Below are 23,115 nucleotides of genomic sequence, written 5' to 3'. Positions count from 1 at the left end.
TCTCTATTAATTAAAACCTTCACATTTCAAAATTTTCCTTCATAAATAATTTCACATTTTTTACATGAAGGTTTTCCACTTTATGGGGAAATACTTTTTTTCGACCATGCGGTGCAACGTCCAAGCGAGAAAGAGAGAGAGCTGGATTTGATGTTGCTAATGGAAGTACAAGAGATTAAGGTAAGTTTCGGATACTGATGGTGGGCGAGTGTGAGGTAACGCGTTGTTGCCACCAACCATATTGAATACGCTAGCCTGTTTTGGGTTGGTTTTTATGCAAGCGTTTCTGTCAAGTCGTCTCCTACACCTTTCAAGCTGCTAGGCTTTCTTCCTCATGGCAGCTACACGCCTGCTTCTTCTCTCTCTCTTGGCATTTTGCCTCTCCCCTGTGTCACAAGCCTATCGCATCCCTTTGCACCCAGGCTGGAGCTTCTCTCCTGACCTCTCCCTGTCCTCCCCCTTGCCTCGCAATGCTTACTCCTCACCCTCCATTACCCTCTTTACACCGTTACTAAGCTCCATCAAATTCTCCTCTGGCAAAGGCTTTTCACTTGGTTTCTTCAGCTTGTTCGATTCTCCAAAGCCATCACCTACCAGTATTTTCCTCACAATTTGCTTGGGAACCAACAAGACTGACTCAGAGGGCAGATCCTTTGCTGTGCCAGTATGGAATTTGGGTAGCCAGAGGCCGTTGAAGCAGGTAGGGACATTAGGGTTGGTTTCTCTTGGTGTGAACTCTACCGACAAGGACTTGGTGCTCAGAGATGGAGATGGGGCTGTCGTGTGGAGGGTGAGTAATGTGGAGGCTATGGAGATGCAAGAGAATGGCAACTTGGCTTTATACAACTCTAAGAACGAGGTGATATGGCAAAGCTTTGATCATCCAAGTGACGTTCTCTTGCAAGGACAAACCCTGGCACTGGGGAAGAAACTCGTGAGCAACAACTCTCTTTTCACAGCTGAGATGATGCCAGGGGGTATGGTTTTCTATATGAATTCTGAAGCACCTGCCCCCTTGGCATACTGGGCAGTTCCTATCAACCTGAGTGTAATAGAGTATGTTGCAGACCATCCAATGGATCTCTCTAAGAACCCACCTGTCAATTTGACCGCATCTTTAGAATCCTTTGCTTGTCCATCAGCAATCAAAGGTTTCATCCAACCCTATGCTACCCTAGAGGGGGGGAATTTAACTGTCCTAGGGGGTTGCTCTAGTTACCAATGGTCAAATTTTGCCAACGCTTACTTCAGCTCAACTTTCGATTCGGACTTCTTAATGCTAGCCAACAATGGGTACCCACAAGGTTTCACTTACCTTCATCAACAGGGAGCCAATTATCTCTTCTCAGCTCAATCCGGTAAGAGCTTTTGCCTGGCCCCTAACTCGTGTGGAGCATATGGGATCTGTTCTGAGTACTTGCTTGGCACGCAACACACGTGCCACTGCCCATCATCACAAGATAACCCAGAGTTTGTGATTGATCCAGAATTTGTTAATGCATTTAACCCCATTAGTCCCTCCGATCCCTCTCAAGGTTGCAAGCGTGCCATCCCATTGCAATGCCCAGCTACCAATGCTGAGCACACTCTAGTTGAGATCAAGAAGGCCACCTTCACATCCATCCATCCTGTCTTTGAAACCACCTTCATGCACAATACACTCCCTCTTGAAGAATGCATCGCCCGCTGCACCTCTAATTGCTCTTGCTCTGGCTTCTTCTATCACCGGGGCACCTCCTACTGCTTACCCTTCAGTGACACAACAGGCTTGTCTAATGTCTCCTTCATTGCATTAGATAACCCAGATTTCTCTACCTATATCAAATTACAGTACTCTACCTCAGGAACTCCTATCAGCAGCCACTCTAATCACTTGGTGGAGGCAGTGGTATATGCCATTGCTGCAGTCACCTTGGTGATAATTACTTGTTTAATCATCATATCGGTACGCAGGTACAGTTATATTTGGAGGTCAAGGGACCTGGACAGCTTGGAGTCAGAGATGGATGAAGAAGAGCTACAAGAGATATTGCCATTACTGCCAATAAGGTATACTTACAAGGAGTTGGAGAAGGCAACGAGTGGGTTTAGCAAGCTGGTGGGGTCTGGTGGCTTTGGGTGTGTGTATCAAGGGGCGTTACCAGATGGAAGGAAAGTGGCTGTGAAGAAGATAGACCAAGGGTCCTCTCGTCTGAAGCAGTTTCTTGCAGAGGTGGCCACCATTGGAGGTATCAGCCATTACAACATTACTCCTTTGTTTGGGTTTTGCTCTCAGAGATCAAATAGGCTACTGGTTTATGAGTTTATGGATAATGGGTCCTTAGATCAATGGCTCTTTGGCAAGCACAAGGGCCGTCTGCTGAGCTGGACCACTCGCTTCCACGTGGCGCTTGGTACGGCACGTGGGTTGGCGTATCTGCATGAAGAGTGCCCGCGACCCATTATCCATTTTGATGTGAAGCCTCAGAATATCTTATTAGATAAGGATTTCGTGGCCAAGTTATCTGATTTTGGGCTGTCCAAGCTGGTTGCAAGGGAGTCCTCTTTTGTGATGACTGGGGTTAGGGGTACCCCTGGCTACCTTGCCCCAGAGTGGCTATCGCACTCCGTGGTCAGCAAGAAATGTGATGTTTACAGCTATGGCATGGTGCTGCTGGAGCTTGTGGGTGGCAGGAGGAATGCCGTCCAATCACTGGTGGGCTCTGACCAATGGTATTTCCCCATGTGGGCTGCCCTCAAATGCAAGCAAGGCCAAATGCTGGAGCTTGTTGACAAGCGCTTGAACGGCGTATTTGATGAAGAGCAGGTGAAGAGAGTTGTCCACGTGGCCTTTCTTTGCATTCAGAAAGACCCCTCCTCCAGGCCTTCCATGGGGTCTGTGTGTAAAATGATCGAAGGAACCATGCCCCTCGGTGAAGAGCCCCCCTTCACCCTCGCCCTTGAGCCCCTCTCTCCTCATACTGAAGCCTCCCTTGCAAGTTGGAGCTCTCTCATGGAGGGTCGTGCCCTTGAGCCCCTCTCTCCTGAAACTCAAGCCTCGCTTGCGAGCTGTAGCATTCTCATGGAGGGTCGTTGATGGACTGTAAACAATTACGGCTTCCATTATCATACAAATTCCAACTCTCCACAATATTTTCAACCTTTTTAATCATCCAAGTAATGTGCGTCTTAAGTGCCGGTGATTATCTTGCTTGTCCTGTCTTTCGGACTGCCTTGAAACAATATAATTACATCGATTTAGTTTTTTTCTTTATACTCCATGGACATCATTTGCAACATCTTTGTAGGGACTCTTGTTCAGTTGAATGGGTAATGCATGGTGTTGTTGCTAACACTAGTATCATCGAACTACCTATGTTGCGGCGCAATTTGATAGAAAGACATGTGAGCCCATCTATGTACATCTTTATGTACTCAAAGAGCTAGTTAACTGATCAAATCTATACTGCGTATATCCTTTCTTGGGTCTTCACGGTGTTGAGTATAGCCTTTCTCGGATTTTCCATTCAAGGATTTTCATTGTTAGCAGATGCTTAAAAGTTGGTTTGAATGCATGATTCTGTCTCGAGATGTGGTAAGTGAATGGTTCGCCAGTCATGCCAACTCTCTCCCACATCCACGACGAGAGCACAATGGCACATCATTCATTGCAGAGAGTGTTTGGAAGCCTCTAGCATCTAGTCCCTACATAAGAGCATTAGAAATTAGTTCTAAGAGGCCTTTGCCAAGTGGCATATGCATGAGGCATCTACAAAGCGGCCTACTTGGCCTATACAAAGATGCATGGGAGGCCTATATGCGTGCGGCCATATGCATAAGAGGCCTATATGCAACCCTATGTTAAGAGAGAGCTCTCTATGCATAAAAAGACCAATAAAGGGAGCTTTCTACATAAAAACAAAACAAAAACTAGCATAAAAAGCTCTTTGCTCTCTATGTACAATCTCTATGTATACAAAGAGCATAAATAGCATAAAGAGAGCTCTCTATGCACTTTATGTATGTATAAAGAGAATTCTCTATGCTATCCATGCAAGTATAATGAGCACAAGGGAGCTTTCTATGCTCTCTATGCTCTATGTAAGTATAAAAAGAATTCTCTATGATCTCCATGTAAGTATAATTAGCACAAGGGAGCTTTTTGTTTTCTCTATGCATGCATAAAGACCATAAAGAGAGATTTTTTCTCTCTTTAATCATGTTTAAAGAGTATAAAGAGAGCTCTCTATGCTCTCTATGTATGCATCAAAGAGATCATGTAAGAGAGATCTATGCTTTCTTATGCATGCCCAAAAGGAAATTATAAGAGCATAAGGAGAGCTCTTGTTCAAGTCATTGTAGTTTAAGTCAACTGCTTACCTTAGCCTTGTCGAATCAAGTGCCATTGGGTCTTACCTTCGAGTCCTAAATGTAACTCCTTGATGTGGATGCGCTAACTCGTTTGTCACATCCTCACTCTGTTGTGACATTAGAACGCTCCATGGCTATGGAGGTGAAGAAAGAGCTCTCTTTGCTTAGATGGAGGCAAGATATTCACCGATTTGAGAACACTGGAGCCTTGTAAGATAGAGAGGAGAAGAGAAAGAATCCAAGGGTCTTACCGGGGGCTTACACCTCTAGCTAGCTAGGTCCCTCAACCTTGCCTTCCTTCTCATCACTACAAGAAAGCTTTGCAAATGGATGGGGAGCAAAGAGAGAGAGCTATGGAAAGCTGAACGTCTACTTCAATGTCTTAGTGAGTGAGAGCATGAAAGAGGAAAATAGAGATGTTTGAGAGGGAGAAGAGGACTAGCATCAATACTAGGACATTAGGCTATGTGGCTAGCTCCTATGTCCACGAGCACTAGCTTTTATTCTAGACCAATTTTTATGGTCATGCCCCTGGTAGGCTTCACCTCCTAGTCTTCTTCTTCTAGGTCAATGACTTGCATTAGGGGGCATTTGAGCATAACAAGGGCCTTGTTAAGGATCCCTAATTTAAAGGAATTAAGACTAATTTTATTGAGGCTTAAGGAGACAAAGCTCATAATGAAACCTACTTTTGGGCCTAAAAGTAGGGGATCTCTAATTTTCAAACTAGGATTCTCTCTAAGATTCTCTTTCTAGCTATTAAAATCCCTACTAGCATAATCACTGATATCTACGGTTTCAATCTTATTTACTCCACTTTAATAGCTGTATTTGAAATTCCCCTCACATTCCACATCATCAAAACCATTTCTTTTACTCATTACTATTATTCATCACATCTCCTACCAACCTCTGCAATAAGATTCTCTCTCTCCCTTTTTCCCAAGCTCTCCTCTCCTATTGCGAATACAATAGGTCTACCTCTCTCTCTCTCTCTCTTCCCCAAGCTCCCATTGTGATACAATAGGACAATCCTATTGTGAATATTTTAGGGTAGCCTTGAGTCACTTCAGAATAGTCTCTTCCATTTTTCGAATGGCACACAGAGAAATTTTAGACTCAACAAGAGTGCAGAAGGTGGACTTACATGTTCGTATATTGAATGAATATGCACTAGTAAAAAAATAACGTCGTCTGAATGCACAGGAGCATGCACGAAGACAACAAGATCGAACTAATGTGGATCTTTGGGTTGATGGATATTTATATCCTAATGATCCTTCTTTGCATTGTCCACCCTTCACTATCTCCCTTCATTTATTAAGTTTGTTGGAGAGGGTGAGAATAGGCTACCTGGATATTGTAGAAGGTTAAAAGCATGAGTAATGTATGGAGAGTCCAATTCCTCCACTTACAAATACAAAGCTTACAAAGCACTTTGAGTAGCGTGCAACATGCACTACAAGATGTACAAAATAATATTTTAGAGCTGGAGAAAAGAGACAAAGAGAAAGAGGCTTGCGTTATGAAGCTATAAGATACAATCTCTCACATGAAGAGCACCCCTGTGGGAGCAAGAGAGAGAAAGAGGACAATCAATAACATTCAAAAAATCGTAGATGGTTGCAAGCTGCGAAGAATCCATGCAGCAAGGTTTGTTTTTTGTTCTTTGTTGTTGTGGTTGTTGTAAGCAATAGATTAAGGTGTTTTTGGTAATATTCATTGGTTTGTGACATGAACTTTTTGAAGCATGTGGTGATAATGGTCCTCAAGATTTTGGTGAAATATTACGTAGTTGTGTGAGGAGACGTGACATTCTTTCCATCATTCGAGACCCGCACCACAAGAAGATACATCAGGTACTCGCAAATGAGATAATGGATGACATTACCAATCTTCTAAGTATTGAGGAGGTTCAGAATGCATGCGATGAGGTGGCCATTAGCACAAAAGGATATCAAGCCCCCCTCCATCAATTGCTAAAAGATACACTCTACAAATAAGGCATTTGTCCCCAGAAAGATAACATTAGCAAAGAGGACATGCAATGATAATGTGCAACACAAAATTGGAGAATACTATTGAATCAATGATGATACATTAACCATTGGAGCTTGGGGAAAAAATTGAGGCATAAATGGTAAGATCATGTATCCCTACAATGAGTTCAACAATATATGTGTTGATCTACATCGTCTTTAGAGAGCTATCGATAGGGAGAGGGTTTGCAAGTTAAATTTTCTCTCTTTTAGTGTCCAATCATCTGAGAGGGAGATATGGTGGCTTAGGGTGTTTGAAGTACCGAAGAAGACACATGAAGTGTTGGCTTGGATATTTGATAGGATACCCTAGATTACCAACGTCATCAAAGCACAAATTCAGGGGGGAAAATTAGAAGTGGAGGGTAAGGGCACTTATACAGTACACTGGCATTTAGGAGGTGACTTGAAGACAATAAAGTGTCTGCGTGGGTGTCCACAAGGTGCTAACACCCCAAATCCTTGTCCATGGTGCATGAGAATGGTGAGAGAAAAGAAACAAAAGAAGGTAGGAAGGAAGAGGAAGCTGGAGAATCAAGATGATGAGAACGACACAGTGGATGATGATGCTAGCAATTGGGTTGGTCATGTCTTGTCTGCTAACATGCTAGCTGAGCCAAACAGGCATTTGAGAGACCCTAAATGGAATCCTATTATTTCCTTCGAACTCAAGAATGTTCACTTTTGTACTTTTCATGCATTCATGCGTGTGTTTGATTGTCTGTTCAAGTGTCACATTGATTATGCATTTACCATGCAAGAGGCAAGGAAAGACAACATGAAGCTCTTCAAAAGGTAGAGGAGCTACTCAACTCAATTGGGTGCCATGGTTGCAATGTGTAGATTACTGTTAACAAGAAGACCTCTGGCATGAATCATGAAGTGGCACAACAGGTGTCCATGAGTGGATATAAGGCAAGACGTTTTCTAGAGAGGCCAGAAAAAGTAAAGAACTTAAAGTCTTGGGACTTGTGGAAGGATTTGTGTAAATGTATGATGTTCGACTACACAAACCCAAGCCTTGTAGTTTTATGTGAGAAGGTTTGGTCAGACTTTGATAAGATGGTTAAATTAATGACCAAAGCCAGGACGACTACAGAGGAGCACCAAAAATTTCAAGAAGAGCTTCAAAATTTAACAAAGGCCATGGTTGATACATGGGGTGATACCAACATTACACAACATGTAGAGTTTCTTTCTACTCATCATCAATTTGAAATGATTATGAATAATAGCTTCTGAATTGTTCTTGTTTTCTTTTGCAGCACATTTTGTATGCTCATGGTGCATACTTCATGAATGAGTATGGTTCTCTTGACATATGGAGCACCCAAGGAATGAAAAATCTCACTATCGAGCTAGAAGAGTATATTTCAAAAACACCCGACATCATGGAGGAGGGAAGACTCGTACAAATTACCTCAAGGAAATGTTCAATTGGTTTTATAGATATACTTTTGAGCAAAAACTATCCATGGAAAAGGCCCATACAAGTGATTTAACAAAGGCAGCACGAAATCAAGACAAAATGAGGAGATCACTTGAAGTGGAAAGCTGGAATAGGACCAACACATCATGCGGCATGGAAATTTTCAAGAAGAAGAGAAGGAAGAATTTGGATTTAGTGTAACAAAATTTTATATACCAAACAAATAAGAACATGCCATAACAAGTAGGCAACATTTTGAAGAGTGTTGTAGATTTTTTTGCTTAATACAGACTTGCAATTAGAACTTAATCGCATCATTTCATTACATAAAAGATATAACAAAATATTTACAATGACAAGATAATTAATTGCTCTGGAGTCTCTTCTCTACTTGCTCTTCCTCTTCAGTAGGCATTTTTCCTCTATAGCACAAAAATGTCTTGTGACTATAACCCTCATTAGGTGAAATATGGACTCTCATTTTTTCTCGTTAAGGATTTCCACACCTCCTCTCTCTAGAGAAATGGGCTCATGGTGAAATTTTTGCAAATCAAATCAAAAGTTGGCAAGATTGCACATTTGGAATCTACTCATCGAGACCTTTCCAATGATATAAAGTATGATGAAAATTTTTGATTATTCAAGAGGTCCCCAAATTGGTGATGATGTGGCATGCCACATCATCACCAATTTGGGGACTTCTTGAATATTCAAAATTGCTTATCATGCTATATATCATTGGAAAGGTCTCGAAGAGTAGATTCCAAATGTCCAAACTCCGCTCACTTTTGAGTTGATTTGCAAAAAATTCACCTTGAGTTTATTTTTCTAGAGAGGAGGTGTGGAAATCCTCAAGGGGGGAAAATGAGAGTCCATATTTTGCCTAATGTGAGTGCATTTACATCGTCTAGTCCGGCACCTAGAGCATAGCTAGCATAGCAGATAAAGTATCCGGTTTTGGAAGGCCAAAATCTTGTGTTGTATCCAAAGATATGAATGGCAGCACACTTCTCTATAAGCATGATCTTATGTGTATTGTAAGGGATAAGAGAATAGCCCGTATATCTAGATAGTGCCTTGAGTGTGAGAAGTGAAATTTCAGCATCACTAGAATATTTGTTGTGATAGACAATAAATATTTCTTTATCAATAGATGGGATATAGTGTGCAAGAGAGGCAACTTGCCCAACTCTTGCACGGGCAACACCTCCACATCCAAGGAAACCATCGGCATCATCAAGCTCTATTTGCATTGACAAAGAACTTGGCTTTCACATAAACTCAATCAATAACATAAACTCACTCAAGAATCAATAAATTACCTTCTGGTTCTCATCCTCTTCCAACTTGGATGCATCCCAAAGGTTGATGGAGACTTCTTCATTTCATTGATCAAGCTTGAGCAAGGACTCTATTCCCACCATTTCAGTAATTCCCAACTCCTCTTGAAGACTTTGAAATTATAGCCCTGTGGGAAGACAAGATTCAATCTCCTTGGCTTTATCAAAGCACAATGACATGGATCTAGAAGTTCTCTGTTACCTCGGTGTCCAACTTTAGAAACTCCTCTTTATGTTCATTCTCCACATCGCATATACCTATTGGCACCTTCACAACCATATGCTATAATTGCAAGGCAATAATCCTCCCTTAAATTATAAAGCTTTTGTATGTGGGAGAGAAGGATATAATTCTTTCCAGTTATAACATTTCTCTGTTCGAGTCTTAGAACGAGCGTGCTCGTTTCTGACCCCAGCTCGAAAAACAAAAAAGATAAAATTCTTTCCATTTATAAGAAAGGAGGGTATCCCAAGGATGATGAAGTTTGATTTTAAGCGCTCATAATGCACATATGATCCCTCATCAATAACAGTGGATGCCTTAAACTTTGCCACATTGAACCCTGTGTTTAGAAGGAACTCCTCATCACAATAAACTAGGTCCATAACCTCATCTTTAGATTCAATCTCTATGACAAATCATGCTTGTGAAACCTTTTGAACCTTCTGAACTTCCAGCTTACCCTTTGAGTAGTCCTCTTTGTCTGCATGAAGAAATAGATAAGAAACAAACCCAAATTTGTACTCAAGAACCTTGCACTTTTTCTTGTGGAAAGGGTAGATGTCAAGACAAGTATTTATCCTCTTATCTTGTGAATAGGTATCCCACCTTCCTAACATGCTTTTCTTTTCAAATGAGGAGAGGGAAAAGTTGGAAATGTGAACATAATGTAATGATCCCTCATTTATAATTTATGTACTTACCAATTTACTATATGCCTCCCACTCTTCCTCTAAAATAGAGCTTTCCATGTCCTTAATAATATGTTCCAAATTGAAGGGCACATTGAATATTGGCTCAACATTTGGAAGACATTCATCATGCCTAGCTCTCCTTAAAAAATCAAATAGGTTTTCATTAGCACTAGGCTCGTCTCTTATCTCTTCAAGTGTATCTAAATCTTCCACAGGATCATAACAATGAACCACTTGCTTCTCCATGCTCGAATCGCCTTCTACGGCACAAGGGAAGAAGGACCAAAAGGAACTAGAAATGGTTATCGTGTGGTGAACTGACTTCCCATGGCACGAGGGAAGGGGGAACGAAAGGGAATTCCATGGTGTGAGGGAAGGGGTCCGAAAGGGATTTCCACGGCACAAGGAAGGGGGACTGAAAGAAACCAAAAGATGTTATCATGCCGTGAATGGATAAAAAAGAAATTTAAACAGGGCACAAGCCTATATAGATATTTTTAGGGCTGACGTCATTCGTGTACGACCTATGTGTAGGTCTGACATCATCCAAGTGCACCGAATCGCCACGTGTAGGGCTTACATCATCAAAGTGTACGTCTAAACACCACGTGTAGGGCTGGCATCATCAAACTATACACCGAATCGCCACGTGTAGAGCTTATGTCATCTTCATCATGATGACATCACACTTTATAAAAAGGATGTCTAGCTCCATTGACGGTGCGAGAGCTATTTTTCTACATTTTTTAATTTATCTTATCGCTCCGTGGGGACATCATCGGTTTTTCCTCCTCGCTCGGTGGTGTAAGATCCCTGTTCCCACCGAGCAACGGATTCGGGGTACTGGCAGCGGAAGTAGCGCTTCTCGCACGGGACAGGGGTCCCACACTCGGGGCCTCGCCCACGGATATCCGGATAAGAGACTAATCCGTCGGTTGTTCCAAAACCGAACCCGGAAAAACTTTCTTAACCGGAAGCACGGGCGATTCCACCAGGATAACTTTTTACTCTAACGTAGTCAAGATCATTTCTGATCGAGATGATGCAATTACATCTATAAGATACTTAGTCAGTTCAAGGAAGAAACTTGCACTTGGATCATTGGGATCAACGCTTTTTTCCCCATTCAAGAGGCACAGCCGTTGATTCCTATCCATAGAACAGTTACTGTCCGGGATTTTTTTTTTCTATCGTAAAAACAAAAGTTTGAGTCTCGATTTACGGATCCATCGATCCAGCCTAACCCCATCCAATCCCATGGGTTAGCCAACCGCCCAACCACTGTAGTGATGGGATCCAATTAAAAATTTGGTTAGGTTTTGTCCCGGGTACCAAGGAAAAGAGTTCCAAGGCCCCCTAGCCGGATGTTCAAGCAAAATAAAACTAGTCACACCACTCACACACCCAATATGAAATTGCCTTTTTCAACCAGATTCAACGAGTTTAAAATAATCCTTTAATAAAACCATAGTATCATTGATCACCATCTTCCAATTTATCCAATTGATTCTTAACTTCTCATCATTCCTTCATCAGAGTATCTATGGCATCATTGGCAACTAGAACGCTCAGGAGCCGTTTCGATAGTTCCTAGCCCATAATACTTGGCAATATAATCACTTAACAAGATGGACTCTCGTTGAAGATCAGCAAGATCAACCAACAGATCCATATAAGGAGCCATGGACTCATCCATTGAAGACCAGCAAGGTCAATCAACCAGATCCATGCTCGATTTCAGAAAACAACTCCAACTCTGTTCTAATATCTTCCTCGACGCACGCGTGGGTATCCTAGGCAACCCAGAGCCCGAGCACCGTATGGTCAGCACCCTCTAGGATCCTTCGCAGGTAACCTAGCGCTTCACGCATAGGCCGCTTCCTTGGCCCCTCATCCACCGTACCGGAAGCTCACCATTTTAATCGCACCGAGGCTGGTCAAGACCTCGGCCGACCTTGCTACGCGAGACGTCCTTCATTGACTCCCCGTCAGCAGTTGCAACTTTACCATCACGACTTTAATCACAAGACGGTCAAAATGCTCCCCCCAGCATTCTTGACATAAAACAATCATTTACAAACAGCATTTACAAACAGTATTTACAAACAGTTTACAACACAATTTCTATTTTAACTTTCATTTTTCCACATTATCCTTCATCAATCTACATTACTTATTCCATATTCCATTTATATGTATACTCATCCCATCACATCATTTCTATCTCATCACTTCAGGTTCCCTCACATCGCATATCGTATATTCACATCCATACATCCACATCTATATGCGTACATTCACATCTACATGCATACATCTACATCTCTATGCATACATCCACATCCACATTCACATTCACCTCCATACATCTACATCTACATGCATACATCCACATCTCCATTCACATCTACATCTATACATCTACATCTACATGCATCCATCCACCTCCACATCCACATCTACATCTATACATCTACATCTACATGCATACATCCATATCTCCATTCCCATCTACATCTATACATCTACATCTACATGCATCCATCTACCTCCACATCCACATCTACATCTATACATCTACATCTACATGTATACATCCACCTCCACATCCACATCCGTATCTATACATCTACATCTACATGTATACATCCACATCCACATCTATACATCTACATCTACATGCATACATCCACATCTCCATTCACATCTACATCTATACATCTACATCTACATGCATCCATCCACCTCCACATCCACATCTACATCTATACATCTACATCTACATGCATACATCCATATCTCCATTCCCATCTGCATCTATACATCTACATCTACATGCATCCATCTACCTCCACATCCACATCTACATCTATACATCTACATCTACATGTATACATCCACCTCCACATCCACATCCGTATCTATACATCTACATCTACATGTATACATCCACATCCACATCTATACATCTACATCTACATCTACATGCATACATCCACATCTCCATTCACATCTACATCTATACATCTACATCTACATGCATCCATCCACCTCCACATCCACATCTACATCTATACATCTACATCTACATGCAAACATCCACATCTCCATGCATAATAAAATTCTATTAATTAATCTAGGATGATAGTTCCTAGAATATGGTAGGAAGTCCTCTTTTTATGCTTTGAATGAATTTATTTTATGCGTAATTTCTATAAAAATTTTGCCATAGCTCCGCTACTATGACTGATAAATCTCAATTTTTTTTCTAAGGGATAAAGCTCATTATTAAAGAATTAATTAGAATGGTCTCTAATTGGATCATCAATCCATAATGGTCTCTAATTGGATCATTAAGAAAACAATTAGAATGGTCTCTAATTGGATCATCAATCCATAATGGTCTCTAATTGGATCATTAAGAAAAACAATTAGAATGGTCTCTAATTGGGTCATCAATCCATAATGGTCTCTAATTGGATCATTAAGAAAACAATTAGAATGGTCTCTAATTGGGTCATCAATCCATAATGGTCTCTAATTGGATCATTAAGAAAACAATTAGAATGGTCTCTAATTGGGTCATCAATCCATAATGGATTGAATCATCAATGTGCATAAACTAAAAGCATAGCAAAAAGCCATTAATTTGGCCTCAAGCATAGCTTAATCTTGGATTAAGGGAAAGCTTTATGAAAAGCTTCATTTGGATTGAGAATGGGTCATGAGTATGACCATTTCTTGAGTGAGAGAGAGAAATTATAAAAACCATTAGAATTTAAATATAAGGGGAAATTAACTTCTATAGCATTTATTAAATTATGTAACTCTTCACTACTATTCACCAATTAACTTCAATAGCATTTAAAAAAAAACCATACCAATTAAACTTCTCAAGCTTGAGAGGGGTTGAGAAGAGAGAATCATTGAGAAATCATAGAAAAGATCAAAATTCAATATACTTACCTTATGATTTGCTTGATTCTTTATTCACGGTAGAGGCCCCCAACCAATCAATTGGTTTAGTATGTTGATGGAGCCACCAATGGGGATTGAAGAAAGAGAGAAGTGTCAAAAACTAGTGAATTATTAAAGAATTCACAGTTCTTGGCTTTGGTGGAGTAACATAGCATAAGACACTATATATTTTGGCTTAAATGGAGTAGAGTAACAAAGCATAAGACACTATCTAATTTGGCTTAGGTGGAGTAGAGTGACAAAGCATAAGACACTATCTAATTTGGCTTAGGTGGAGTAGAGTGACAAGGCATAAGACACTATATAATTTGGCTTAGGTGGAGTAGAGTGACAAAGCATAAGACACTATATAATTTGGCTTAGGTGGAGTAGAGTGAAAAAGCATAAGACACTATATATTTTTTCAACAAGGGGAGGCTTCTATTTATAGGAAAATTTGAGCTCCTAACCAAGCAAACTGATTCTAGAATTTTCCAAGTCAGTTTGGTTGAATTTGGACTAGATTTAGACCTAGTTTGGTTACTTTTTGATTCGGTTTGGTTCCATTTTGATTTGGTTTGGTTCAAGAGAGATGAGAGATAAAAATATCACATTATTTTTGAGTTTAAAACTCATTCAAGCATGTGAAATATGCACCTCCTTTAAAGAATTCCCCTTCCTTACATATGTGTCAAAATTTTATTGCTCATAGTTTTTTACTAATAAACCTTGTACATTTTCAACTCTTCATCTTATGTGAAATATGCACCTCCTTTAAAGAACTCCTCTTCCTTACATATGTGTCATAGTTTTTTTTACTAATAAGCCTTGTACATTTTCAACTCTTCATCTTATGTGAAATATGCACCTCCTTTAAAGAACTCCCCTTCCTTACATATGTGTTTATTTACTAATAAACCTTGTACATTTTCAACTCTTCATCTTATGTGAAATATGCACCTCCTTTAAAGAACTCCCCTTCCTTACATATGTGTTTATTTACTAATAAACCTTGTACATTTTCAACTCTTCATCTTATGTGAGCATTTACTCATTTTTGGGTATCTTCTTTTACAAATTGGATTTATCTCCTCCCTACACATGGATTGATGCTATTGGCCCATAGGAACCTTAATTGGACCATAATCTAAAAATTTCTGAAAATCTAGACCCTTAGACTAAGGTTCTTTATACTTATTTCCATTTAATTCCAATTGCACATTGGAAAATTCTTTTTGAATTTCTATTTCAAGGGAACTTATTTTAATAAGATGAGTTAATTTTCTATCCAAAAATATTCATAATCTGAATATTCTCTCTCTAGCATATTTTCTCTCTCTAGGTTAAAACAGCCACAAACAAGATCTCTTATATTTCAGAAAAGGAATTGATTACAGGGGAATATACTAGACATCAAAAAGGGGTTGGGGGAGGAATCTTACATTCTACCCCACTTAAAAAACGCGAGATGTCCTCATCTCGCAACTTGGAATAATTTCGCAAGATGCACGAATATGAGACTTAGAGAAAAATGTTAATCACGATTAACCACCAAGAAAAGTCTTAAAGAGAGTAAGATTCAAAATAAGAACAAGATTTAAACTTTATTCATTCTCGGAACTTATACAGTAAAGATAGAGAAACTCTTTACACTTCCATAAGCCCGTCCATCATATGGTCACAAAAGCAGTCCTCACAAGCTGCACAAGTATAGGGTAACTCATCTATGGGAATGATTCTGCTGGTTATTGCCGCACCTATCTCAGTGGTATGAGGTCATCTAACAAAAGGACCTCTGAGAGTCAAGCCAAAAACGGGGTAAAGGCATATCTTCTCATGAGGAAGAAAACATGCCAGTAAGAAGACCCGCTCAGAAAACCCAAGATGCCTTGATCTCATGACCCAGTAGTATCGGGGACCCAAACCCAAAGCTTCAATAACCATGGCCAAGCGGACATTGTTACGAAAGTGTTGCTGACCCCAGGGTGTTACCCTAGTTATGTTTTGATAGGTCCGCCATTTGGTCTGCGCTACAGAAGTTCCTAGGTGAGGAAAAAGTGAGCGCTCATACTGTTCTATAAAGTCTTTCTTCACAGACTCTCTTGCGTCTTGAAGGTGAGAAATCATCAGGGATAAAACTAATTCCTGTTGCCAAGCCATGAAGGAGATTAAGAAAGAAAGGAGATTGATGGGAGTAAGATTACTGTGAGCGACAAGTAAAAGTTACGACTTATATAAAGGAAGGAGCTAGCGTAACCTAGAAGCCACACGGTAACTTGCCACTGAGGTTTTACCGTCTTTCCATGATTTGAGTTTGACACATTTTTCTATAGAAGGCATTAAGAATTTTGAGATGAGGGAATAAAAGAAACTTGTAGGCTAAGTCACCTACTTTCATTGAATTCAGATATAAGGGTCACAATATCTGGGGGATAACTTCTTATACTCCCCAAGAGATAAAGAACTTCTTTTGGGCCGTACTCGAATGAAAACCAAAACCTTGGTATCCAAAACACCGATTCTCACTTCTGGACTCATTGTTCTAAAGCCTTAAAACAGGTGGGACTCCTGAGAAGTATTCTAGGGAAAGGGTCTTCCTTTTTTAAACAGAAACTTTCTTTTATTTTAGAGAGGGAATAATTATAAGATCAGAAAGGAAGATTCTTACCCCTGTATGCTTCAAATGTTGGGGAGGAATCTTACATTCTACCCCACTTAAAAAGTGCGAGATGTCCTCATCTCGCAAGGTAGGGGACAGCTCTTTTTCTTAAGATCCAATTTTATTCTGGGGTTCCTTATATTCTGGTCAACCCAACAGAACACTGGGATAAATATCCCTTATATAGAACTCATCATTAAATAACAATTCATTCAGATCATGTCATTCATATCTTTAATATGATAATGGTCCATTAGACCCAAAAGTTTCCTTCGGAACATTCCTCCACGGAAATTTCAGTCAAGCAAGTTCTCAATTTGACATCCCTTAACTCGATCTACCGGTCAAGTATTAACAGTAGCAATCTGACAGCACAACCCACTAATCTCATAGTGATTTGCTGAATTCGTTATCATCATTCTAGTTATGAATATTCATCACAGGGACTCGTCCCATTCCCCCTCATTGTAGTTTCATTATATTTCAACTAATTTTTAAAAATCAACATTTTTCAATCAGCATTTTCAATCAAAATCCAAATCAATTCATCCATTCTCAAACAGAATTAAAAATCATATCAATCACATTCGAAATCATCATCTAGATAGCATTAACGCTTATAATTTCAAGTCTTAGATTTACTCGTATATACTGTCAGTAAAGAGCTGCAGTATACTCTCGGTATATACGGGTAGTCACGGCCCTTGGAATTATAAGGTAAATACTATCATGTCTAGGCCTCAAGCAAGTCAGGGTTTCTATATAATTGCGGTACTTCCATCTGAAGACCCAATTACCAAAATTACGAGTTTCAGTTTGAATATCAAATTGTATGAATTATATCACACAATTATAACCTTTTTGTGTTTCTTGATAAATTTTTGACATATTTGTCTTCTCAGTTGATCTTTATTAACCAAATGCTCTGATACCAACTGTAAGATCCCTGTTCCCACCGAGCAACGGATTCGGGGTACTGACAGCGGAAGTAGCGCTTCTCGCGCGGGACAGGGGTCCCACACTCGGGGCCTCGCCCACGGATATCCGGATAAGAGACTAATCCGTCGGTTGTTCCAAAACCGAACCCGGAAAAACTTTCTTAACCGGAAGCACGGGCGATTCCACCAGGATAACTTTTTACTCTAACGTAGTCAAGATCATTTCTGATCGAGATGATGCAATTACATCTATAAGATACTTAGTCAGTTCAAGGAAGAAACTTGCACTTGGATCATTGGGATCAACGCTTTTTTCCCCATTCAAGAGGCACAGCCGTTGATTCCTATCCATAGAACAGTTACTGTCCGGGATTTTTTTTTTCTATCGTAAAAACAAAAGTTTGAGTCTCGATTTACGGATCCATCGATCCAGCCTAACCCCATCCAATCCCATGGGTTAGCCAACCGCCCAACCACTGTAGTGATGGGATCCAATTAAAAATTTGGTTAGGTTTTGTCCCGGGTACCAAGGAAAAGAGTTCCAAGGCCCCCTAGCCGGATGTTCAAGCAAAATAAAACTAGTCACACCACTCACACACCCAATATGAAATTGCCTTTTTCAACCAGATTCAACGAGTTTAAAATAATCCTTTAATAAAACCATAGTATCATTGATCACCATCTTCCAATTTATCCAATTGATTCTTAACTTCTCATCATTCCTTCATCAGAGTATCTATGGCATCATTGGCAACTAGAACGCTCAGGAGCCGTTTCGATAGTTCCTAGCCCATAATACTTGGCAATATAATCACTTAACAAGATGGACTCTCGTTGAAGATCAGCAAGATCAACCAACAGATCCATATAAGGAGCCATGGACTCATCCATTGAAGACCAGCAAGGTCAATCAACCAGATCCATGCTCGATTTCAGAAAACAACTCCAACTCTGTTCTAATATCTTCCTCGACGCACGCGTGGGTATCCTAGGCAACCCAGAGCCCGAGCACCGTATGGTCAGCACCCTCTAGGATCCTTCGCAGGTAACCTAGCGCTTCACGCATAGGCCGCTTCCTTGGCCCCTCATCCACCGTACCGGAAGCTCACCATTTTAATCGCACCGAGGCTGGTCAAGACCTCGGCCGACCTTGCTACGCGAGACGTCCTTCATTGACTCCCCGTCAGCAGTTGCAACTTTACCATCACGACTTTAATCACAAGACGGTCAAAATGCTCCCCCCAGCATTCTTGACATAAAACAATCATTTACAAACAGCATTTACAAACAGTATTTACAAACAGTTTACAACACAATTTCTATTTTAACTTTCATTTTTCCACATTATCCTTCATCAATCTACATTACTTATTCCATATTCCATTTATATGTATACTCATCCCATCACATCATTTCTATCTCATCACTTCAGGTTCCCTCACATCGCATATCGTATATTCACATCCATACATCCACATCTATATGCGTACATTCACATCTACATGCATACATCTACATCTCTATGCATACATCCACATCCACATTCACATTCACCTCCATACATCTACATCTACATGCATACATCCACATCTCCATTCACATCTACATCTATACATCTACATCTACATGCATCCATCCACCTCCACATCCACATCTACATCTATACATCTACATCTACATGCATACATCCATATCTCCATTCCCATCTACATCTATACATCTACATCTACATGCATCCATCTACCTCCACATCCACATCTACATCTATACATCTACATCTACATGTATACATCCACCTCCACATCCACATCCGTATCTATACATCTACATCTACATGTATACATCCACATCCACATCTATACATCTACATCTACATGCATACATCCACATCTCCATTCACATCTACATCTATACATCTACATCTACATGCATCCATCCACCTCCACATCCACATCTACATCTATACATCTACATCTACATGCATACATCCATATCTCCATTCCCATCTGCATCTATACATCTACATCTACATGCATCCATCTACCTCCACATCCACATCTACATCTATACATCTACATCTACATGTATACATCCACCTCCACATCCACATCCGTATCTATACATCTACATCTACATGTATACATCCACATCCACATCTATACATCTACATCTACATCTACATGCATACATCCACATCTCCATTCACATCTACATCTATACATCTACATCTACATGCATCCATCCACCTCCACATCCACATCTACATCTATACATCTACATCTACATGCAAACATCCACATCTCCATGCATAATAAAATTCTATTAATTAATCTAGGATGATAGTTCCTAGAATATGGTAGGAAGTCCTCTTTTTATGCTTTGAATGAATTTATTTTATGCGTAATTTCTATAAAAATTTTGCCATAGCTCCGCTACTATGACTGATAAATCTCAATTTTTTTTCTAAGGGATAAAGCTCATTATTAAAGAATTAATTAGAATGGTCTCTAATTGGATCATCAATCCATAATGGTCTCTAATTGGATCATTAAGAAAACAATTAGAATGGTCTCTAATTGGATCATCAATCCATAATGGTCTCTAATTGGATCATTAAGAAAAACAATTAGAATGGTCTCTAATTGGGTCATCAATCCATAATGGTCTCTAATTGGATCATTAAGAAAACAATTAGAATGGTCTCTAATTGGGTCATCAATCCATAATGGTCTCTAATTGGATCATTAAGAAAACAATTAGAATGGTCTCTAATTGGGTCATCAATCCATAATGGATTGAATCATCAATGTGCATAAACTAAAAGCATAGCAAAAAGCCATTAATTTGGCCTCAAGCATAGCTTAATCTTGGATTAAGGAAAAGCTTTATGAAAAGCTTCATTTGGATTGAGAATGGGTCATGAGTATGACCATTTCTTGAGTGAGAGAGAGAAATTATAAAAACCATTAGAATTTAAATATAAGGAGAAATTAACTTCTATAGCATTTATTAAATTATGTAACTCTTCACTACTATTCACCAATTAACTTCAATAGCATTTAAAAAAAAACCATACCAATTAAACTTCTCAAGCTTGAGAGGGGTTGAGAAGAGAGAATCATTGAGAAATCATAGAAAAGATCAAAATTCAATATACTTACCTTATGATTTGCTTGATTCTTTATTCACGGTAGAGGCCCCCAACCAATCAATTGGTTTAGTATGTTGATGGAGCCACCAATGGGGATTGAAGAAAGAGAGAAGTGTCAAAAACTAGTGAATTATTAAAGAATTCATAGTTCTTGGCTTTGGTGGAGTAACATAGCATAAGACACTATATATTTTGGCTTAAATGGAGTAGAGTAACAAAGCATAAGACACTATCTAATTTGGCTTAGGTGGAGTAGAGTGACAAAGCATAAGACACTATCTAATTTGGCTTAGGTGGAGTAGAGTGACAAAGCATAAGACACTATATAATTTGGCTTAGGTGGAGTAGAGTAACAAAGCATAAGACACTATATATTTTTTCAACAAGGGGAGGCTTCTATTTATAGGAAAATTTGAGCTCCTAACCAAACAAACTGATTCTAGAATTTTCCAAGTCAGTTTGGTTGAATTTGGACTAGATTTGGACCTAGTTTGGTTACTTTTTGATTCGGTTTGGTTCCATTTTGATTTGGTTTGGTTCAAGAGAGATGAGAGATAAAAATATCACATTATTTTTGAGTTTAAAACTCATTCAAGCATGTGAAATATGCACCTCCTTTAAAGAATTCCCCTTCCTTACATATGTGTCAAAATTTTATTGCTCATAGTTTTTTACTAATAAACCTTGTACATTTTCAACTCTTCATCTTATGTGAAATATGCACCTCCTTTAAAGAACTCCTCTTCCTTACATATGTGTCATAGTTTTTTTTACTAATAAGCCTTGTACATTTTCAACTCTTCATCTTATGTGAAATATGCACCTCCTTTAAAGAACTCCCCTTCCTTACATATGTGTTTATTTACTAATAAACCTTGTACATTTTCAACTCTTCATCTTATGTGAAATATGCACCTCCTTTAAAGAACTCCCCTTCCTTACATATGTGTTTATTTACTAATAAACCTTGTACATTTTCAACTCTTCATCTTATGTGAGCATTTACTCATTTTTGGGTATCTTCTTTTACAAATTGGATTTATCTCCTCCCTACACATGGATTGATGCTATTGGCCCATAGGAACCTTAATTGGACCATAATCTAAAAATTTCTGAAAATCTAGACCCTTAGACTAAGGTTCTTTATACTTATTTCCATTTAATTCCAATTGCACATTGGAAAATTCTTTTTGAATTTCTATTTCAAGGGAACTTATTTTAATAAGATGAGTTAATTTTCTATCCAAAAATATTCATAATCTGAATATTCTCTCTCTAGCATATTTTCTCTCTCTAGGTTAAAACAGCCACAAACAAGATCTCTTATATTTCAGAAAAGGAATTGATTACAGGGGAATATACTAGACATCAAAAAGGGGTTGGGGGAGGAATCTTACAGGTGGGCAGCATGCACCATTTTGTCGACGGCACGATATTGACCACAATCAACTTAAATTGGTTTTGCTCTATCGCTTTGTGGATGGCAAGCAATTGTATTTCCTCTTGGCTAGGGCGGTAGGCACTCATTCCGTCTCGATTGCGCGATATAAATCATCATCTTAAGTTGGTTTTGCACTCTCGCTCGAAGGACGGCAAGTATGGCTCGTACGAAGCAGACCATAAGGATGGTGTACCCTGATCCCTCCATTTTAACATAGCAAGATCCAGATCAAGAACCTTAAACTCAAGTTGAGGAAAAAACATCTAAACAACCATTAGAGAAGAAACCAGTAAAGGGGAGAACTAATATATCCAAGGCTAGAACTTTCCTTCAGAAATAAAGGAGATTGTTTGCAGAGAAAAGGCAATCACAAGAGTCTACGCATCTTCTCATCCCTAGGGCACCATTCCTAATAATTGTAAGAAAGGTAAGTGACAGTATCAAAGGGCAGGGTCATTATAGATGGTAGGGCAATGTAGTGGCAAACCGAACCCAGAAAAAACTTCCCTCACCGAGAAAGCATAGGCGATTCCTCTAGGAAAAATCTTATAACGTAGTTAAGGGCCTTAACTTACCTTTGTATTCTGACCAAAACCGTGGGTCACATGGCTGAATCAAAGGAGGAGCTTGCACTTGGTTCATAGAGACCAACACTTTTTTCCCCATCAAAGAGGCACAACCGTTGATTCTTTTCCATTACTTCAACTATCGTAACTTGAACAGAATTGAATTTTATTATAGGAATCCATCAGTCCTCCAATCCCATGGGTTAGCCAACCACCCAACCACTGTATTGATAGGATCCATTATAAAAATTTGGTTATGTTTTGTCTCGGGTACCAGGGAAAAGAGTTCCCGGAGGCCCCCTAGCCGCCTCTCATGCAAAATTTAAATAG

The 23,115-nt window shown here is 39.6% G+C and overlaps 1 protein-coding gene across 1 annotated transcript; it reads left to right on the top strand.

Moving 5' to 3' along the window:
• Window positions 1-280: 280 nt before the first annotated feature.
• LOC147618645 (G-type lectin S-receptor-like serine/threonine-protein kinase SD2-5) lies at window positions 281-3,244 on the top strand. The gene has a single exon (XM_086773679.1). It carries the CDS (start codon window positions 335-337, stop codon window positions 3,074-3,076), a length of 2,742 nt encoding a protein of 913 aa, XP_086629805.1. The 5' UTR covers window positions 281-334; the 3' UTR covers window positions 3,077-3,244.
• Window positions 3,245-23,115: the final 19,871 nt, after the last annotated feature.

The sequence above is a fragment of the Cibotium barometz genome, chromosome 34 (genome assembly GCF_041138505.1).
Source record: "Cibotium barometz isolate CiBa-2024 chromosome 34, ASM4113850v1, whole genome shotgun sequence".
Taxonomy (NCBI): Eukaryota; Viridiplantae; Streptophyta; class Polypodiopsida; order Cyatheales; family Cibotiaceae; genus Cibotium; species Cibotium barometz.
The sequence above is the reverse complement of the archived record's forward strand: the minus strand, read 5'-3'. Positions and strand labels throughout refer to the sequence as shown.